General features: G+C 42.4%; 1 protein-coding gene across 2 annotated transcripts; it reads left to right on the forward strand.

Moving 5' to 3' along the window:
* Nucleotides 1-2,971: 2,971 nt before the first annotated feature.
* On the forward strand, nt 2,972-4,253 carry LOC119657141 (NADH dehydrogenase (ubiquinone) complex I, assembly factor 6 homolog). Of its 2 annotated transcripts, none has more exons than XM_038063913.1 (5): nt 2,972-3,162; nt 3,218-3,329; nt 3,378-3,497; nt 3,551-3,946; nt 4,008-4,253. In XM_038063913.1, exons 1-5 carry the CDS (start codon nt 3,029-3,031, stop codon nt 4,191-4,193), a joined length of 948 nt encoding a protein of 315 aa, XP_037919841.1. In that variant the 5' UTR covers nt 2,972-3,028; the 3' UTR covers nt 4,194-4,253. The 2 variants fall into 2 exon arrangements, with proteins under 2 accessions (XP_037919841.1, XP_037919842.1); XM_038063914.1 differs by having other exon boundaries at nt 3,023-3,162; nt 3,385-3,497.
* The last annotated feature ends 2,262 nt before the right edge of the window (nt 4,254-6,515 follow it).

Below are 6,515 nucleotides of genomic sequence, written 5' to 3' on the forward strand. Positions count from 1 at the left end.
GCACTTCAAATACATTTGCCGTCCAATCAGTTAGATAGTTTCGCCACTGTCGAAGGACAGCTGGATCATAAAAATGGTCAATATTGAAATTGAGGCCCGTAGCTCTCCAACCCTGCGAGAAGCGGTGGACACAACCCGCAAGCAGAGGCAAGCGTCCATTAAGCCATCAGTCCTTATGCGGCTGATGTCTCTCTTTACGCACATCCAGAAGACAACTCTATCTAATTGCTCGTATGTTGCGGGTAAGATGGCTCCATCAATGACACCAATGACTAGGTGATGGTAATTGAAGAAATCTAAAAGCTCTATTATACTTACGGTTGCCAAGACCATGTTTCTCTACCGCGTTCACAATGTCACCTGATTACATCCTCTTGCTCATATAAAGCACCCTTTTCTGAACCGGAAATTTTCGTTGCTCCGTAACACAAAACTATCAAAGCGTTCCTCATTCTGGACCAGAGTCTTATAGTCAGTATCCTGTTCGAAAGCGATTTCCAAATAAGGAAGGCGCCCCTTCCAAGAGGAAGAGGAGTGCTCTCCAGAGTCCCACCGTCTAACTTCGCTTAGCCTCAGAATTCTCAGCTTGTAACGATAAAACTCTTACTGAAGTTGAAGAAAGCGAGTATTCGTTACCATTATAGACGAGCATTCATACATTCAAAAAACAAAATTATGTCCTGATACGATAGCCAAGGTCGTTACCGATAAGTTAGCCCTTATCTGAGGGTTGGATAACGTTTCTATAGCAGAAGAAGGAGTCAATAACTCAGTGGTATAAAGATGTAAAAATGTGTAAAGAAGAATTAGTGCTCTAGTGTTTCATAGAGCAGGCAACGATTCCTCAGATAGTCCCTCAATATCTATAAGAGATAGTTCGTTACGTGGAAAGTATTGTCTAGTATGCCTAGAATGTCTTTCCATCTTACGGAGTTAAAAGCATTTCTGACGTCAAGCGTTACGAGGAGCACCATCCGTCGTTCGGCGGCTATGTGCCTCCGCTCGTCCAACGGCATCCACGACTTGAATGACCGCATCAACTGTGGATCTCCCTGTTCTAAAACCAAACTGCCGGGGAGATAAATCTCCGGCAGCGCGTATCGCTTCAGCGAGTCTACTTGTGATGAGCTTTTCGAACACTTTTCCAGCAGTGTCAAGCATACATAGTAGGCGATATGAGGACGGCAACTCAGGGTGGCCTTTCCCTTTGTCGATCAGTGCAAATCTCGCCATCTTCCAACGACCAGGGAAAGTGTCCTCTTTCAAGCGTTGAATGTGCGAGCAATAGGTCTGGCAGCTGTTGGAATACCAGTTTATATACCTCTGCTGGAATACCATCGGGTCCTGGCGCCTTCTTACTTTTCATAGAGAGGACTACCTGTTCCAACTCTTTTATAGAGAAAAGTGGACAGTCCTCTGTGCTCTCCGCGCCGACGTCATCATCCCATACGGGGTGCGCAGCGAATAGTACCCTTACAATGCGATCCATCTGCTCGGCCTTAAGTGAGCAGGGTTTCCGCAGAGCCCTGATTTTTCGGGTTACCACTTTGTAACCGAATCCCGACGGGTCCCCCTTCACCTCGTCGACGAGATCTTGCCAGCAGCGAGCTTTGCTCTTGCTTATTATTGCGAGCTTTGCTATTGCTTACGTTGTGTTAAACGGCGGAGCCTGTGATACTCCTTCTGGAGCTCTGCCATTTCCACTGTCCACCAATACATAGGAGGTTTGCCGCGTCTCGATGCCCTCTTGGACATGGAAGCTCTGCAGGCCCTCATTATCAGGGTGACGGGCAATAATTGTCCCAAAACGTACATTGGCCAGACAAAAATGCGGGTTTATGGCCGAGTCAGAGAACACCGAAAGGAGGCAGAATTAGCCAAAAGTGAGAATAGGCAACACATAAGATCATCCGTGGTGAAACATATAATAGAAAAAGGGCATGTAATGAACCAGGTGGAAATACTGACAGAGGTCAAGCAGGCAAAGCTTAACCCTTACGAAAGTTTCTTCATAGATAGAGAACTCAGGAAATCCACGTAAACACGAATTAGGTATAGGGATAAATGGAACAACATCCCGGTACTTTTACCTCCTTAGCCCCCTGATGATGGCGTCATGTAGTTACCGAAATGTGCATATTTATGAAAAGTTTATGGGGAAATTGTGCTTTTTTGGGAAGGGCAAGCTTTTTCACACTATTCACGAAAAAACCTACAACTCTGTAACAGTAGAGTGCCTATTCTATAGGCCAACTTTCCACCATTAAAATGTGTACCATTATAAACGGGGGACCCTACATATAACAATTGTAGCAGTTCGTATGCCAGTACTGTCTCCCCGTTTTTGGGACGTTTTTACTGTAGGCACCACAAATTCAGAATTATTTGGGAATCACTTGACAAACACGTGATAACAATTGTTCTGCGAGGCTAAAACAATAACAAATTCAAGTGAGTGTAAAATAAAAACAAAATTTAACACCCGACTAAATGACTAACTCTTTCGGTAGCCGGTGAAGTTTTGAAGCAAAGCTCGTTTATTGTACATTTCTTTGATAAATAAACAAAAGAATGATTTTTACACACACTTTATAAACAATAGAACATACATATGTGGAGCTTCTTTTCTTATAATCAATAGTTTTTGAATATTGATAGATAACATAAGTTTTTCATTAACAGTCTCAAACTTTTAGCCGGTAGATTTCAAATGGTTCGCAGTGTCATAGCTGTAGTCAAGAAATTCGCTAATTTTCCCAGACTTCTATTAGAATTCATTGAGAAAGTTTTCTCTTTGCTTTTTCCATTTTTCAAACCTTTCTTTAACTTTTCGATAGTATATTGAAGTATCGGGTGGATCCCCTTGAACGTTACAAGCTAAAAATACCAATTGGGAATAATTCACCACGGTGGAATGTAACCGAACATATTCAACACGGTAGCATTCTAAAATCGTCCCACATACTGACAATCAGCTGATAAGGCCGAGTTTCGAGTTTGTGGCCGGGGTATTTTCAGTTCGCTCAGCATGATGCGAATGAGAAAGATATTGGGAAAGTGTGGTGATGCAGCTCATTTCCATTTATCCAGTCACGTTAGTGGGGCAGCGAAAAGTCCACAGAAAGGATTATTGGGTCCGCAGTATTGTGTCAACGTAGTACAGTAGGGCTCCCGTGAATGTAGGTTAACCAGTTTTTCAGTGATCCTTTCCTTCCAGGCAATACGACTATGAGAACTTCCTATGCACTTTGCTGCTCAGCGGCGAACAACGCCGATATGCTTTCGCAATACGGGCTTTGAACGTGGAGGTTGCGAGGATTGCTTCTATGGTAAGGTGATTATCAAACGCAAACAAAGTTTTACTTACTTGGAGAAAGGTTACAGAAGATATTGCCGGAAGGATGAGGCTGCAGTTTTGGAAAGATTCAATCGATGACTGCTACAACCCGCAGAAGGCGTATGTTCTAGACCATCCAGTACTCAAAGAAGTCAAAAATGTAAGTGGCCATGTAAAGTGATATTGATCGCTCCTCAACAACTTTTTCTCCAGGTGATAGACAAACGCAAACTCAACAAAGTCTACCTGAAACGTTTGGTAGCATCGCGGGATCGGCCACCGAATCAGTCGTTCTTAACAATGAAGGAAATGGAAGACTATGCGGAGCAGTCCACTTCATCCGTTTATTACATTCTCCTCGAAATTTTCGGCAAGAAGGACATGAATCTGGATCACGCCATTTCACATTTAGGGAAAGCGCAGGGGATTGCGAATTTATTGCGAGCTATACCACGTCAGAGTCGAAATGCACCCGTGAATATTCCACAGGAGGTGCTGATAAAACATGGTGTCAGCCAGGAAAGGATAATTCGAGATCAGCCTCACGATAAAGGAGTCGAAGAATCTGTATTTGAAGTGGCTACGGTGGCTCATCAACATTTGGCCAAAGTAAGTGTTCGCTGCAGTCTTTGTAGGAGACAACCCACCTTATTTTATTTATGACTTTCAGGCAAGAAACTTATCAAAACACGTGTCCAGAGACGTGTTGCCAGTATTTCTGCCAGCGGTGGCAGTTGATCGTTATTTAGACCGCCTGAGACAAGCTCAGTTCCGGCTTTCAGACAAAAGCTTACAGCAACGTGATAACTTCTTGCCGATAGCTTATTATTGGCATAAATTTCGAGGAAAATATTAGTTGAATTTTAGGATTACGTTGAATTTTAAGGAACTGCCTAGTAATAAATAGCGAAAAAAATTGGGTTTTTTTTATTTGAATATTGAACGCTCGGCCTGGGGAGTTCTTATATAAATCGACATCGTAATTTCAGTTTGAAGCATGCTTGTAACGAGTATCGTGCGCTTTTAAATCTACTAAAGCGGTAATGAAGAAGATGTACGGGATCAGCGTTTCTTCTGAAATGAAGGCATTTATTACCAATAAAGCTTTGCATCGATCGTGAAGAGGTTGCTAGAGGGCATCCTCCTTAGCTTTTGTCCCGTTCACAAGCGGGGTCGGCTGATAGTGATCAGTTGCGCTATTTTATTTAATCTAAGGCCTGATCTGGATATAAACGTGAGGCCTTCAAATCACCATCCATATGGCCGGCCTTTTGGCCGCTTACCATCGACTTCGATATTCAGATCGATCTTGGCAAGTGAATTCTCGTTAGCATGAATTACATGACCATCGAAAACGCCTGTTCCACAATTTTTCTACGATCGGTGTATCCCCTTTTCGATCGCAGATATTCTCATTTCGGATGCGGTCAAGCCGGGTCACGCCACCTGTCCAACGCAACATCTTCATCTCCATTACCACAAGATGCGGTTCATTGTCTTTTATAGTCAGCCAACACTCAGAACCACCGACATTGCGGTGTTAAAACCCATTTATGACGATATTACTGATAAAGAATTTTTAAAAAGAGATTTGAGCTCTAGCACTCAAAATAACAATGAATCAATTATGAATTATGAATGATGTATAGCACCCGTTAAATGGTTTGAAAATCATGGAAAATGCCGAGATCCTAGCAATTTGTATGTACAATGAAGACCACCTTCCTCTTCTAAGAATTGTGGAGGTCATGGGCGTGAGTACGGGTGAAAGCGCATTTAATTTAGACAGTTAAACATTTTTTGAATTTATGTAATTTCAATGAAATTTTAAAAACTATAAACGCCTTTTTCTTAAAACGTCCTTTTTTGATGCGCGATATCAAAATTTAGAAAAAAAACCAATTAAGCCGATGCACGCCCAGTTTTACACAGATGCTTATTAACTATGTTGAACGCGGCAGACCTTCTGTTTGTGAATATTTAGGAAAACTGCGGATTTTCTACAGGTACTGGAAGAATGACAAATGTTCGTCCCTCCAAACTATGTTATTTGAAAGCATGGATTGTATTTTCGAATATGCTGTATGCCAAACTGTTGATAACAAAATTTCGTCTAAAATGAAGTCAGTGCAATATGTTATATGCAGTTTAAAGTAGCTGAAGTTTCTTTTGTTTTATGCTTACAGATAGGTAGTTTAACTAATATTTTATATCGTAAGTTTTGTTTTTTTTGCATCGGGCACTGCTGAAGCGCTGGACAGCAAAATTAGAAAAACGATTGGAGTATAATCTCTGTAGCTTTCCTAGGACGACTTGAAATGTTATTCGCTTCTAATATAGTAGAATTCCCATATTTCGTATTAATTTCCCATTATTCGTATTTCCGTATTATTTGTTTGATTTGGTAGATGAGGCCATCATGATACACTTTGTCGGAAAGATGTACTTCCGATACATAAACCATTCAATCTGCTTTGTTGATAACTTAGTGGACTCGGTAGAAATTTAGGAATGTTACGGCGGATGATTGGACCTTAAGTTAAAGCAGAGTTGTGGAGATAGTTTTAGATTCGTTGTTATGCCAAAATCGATAAGGTCGATCAGATCATAGCAGTGTGCAAGTAGTAAGTTTACAGCAATGAAAGAAGTACAAAACAAGACACAGATATCCATGACCTAGCGCGATTCGAACCAGGAAATACAACGTGTGACGCTCAACCAATTCGGTGATTGCAGCGTGGAAGAGATCAGGAAGGTGTGGTATATTATGAGTATCCAATACCAAGTGGAGACGATGCCGGACTTTCGACGGAGGCTTGATGCTTTGGAGGACGCTATCTTAGGCACAGATGGACGAAACCTGATCGGGGATTGACTTCAATGCTAGGGCACTTGAATGGGGCATGCCTCACACAGACTCCAGAAGGAAACGAATTCTGAAAATGGCGGCGAGAACGGGACACACCGAATACATTCCAACGTTCCGGCGCCCGGGCTGCGAGAATAGCATTCCAGACGTAACCTTCGCGTCGGAATCACTGGTGTCGCTGGTGGACCGGTGGCGAGTTCTGGAACACTTCTCGGCAAGCGACCACTAATACATTGCTTTCGAAGTGGTGGACACAAATTCTCGGTTTGTGCCACCCTGGCGATCTTTCTGTGCATGGAAGGTCGCGAA

The sequence above is a fragment of the Hermetia illucens genome, chromosome 5, assembly GCF_905115235.1.
Source record: "Hermetia illucens chromosome 5, iHerIll2.2.curated.20191125, whole genome shotgun sequence".
NCBI classification, from domain to species: Eukaryota; Metazoa; Arthropoda; class Insecta; order Diptera; family Stratiomyidae; genus Hermetia; species Hermetia illucens.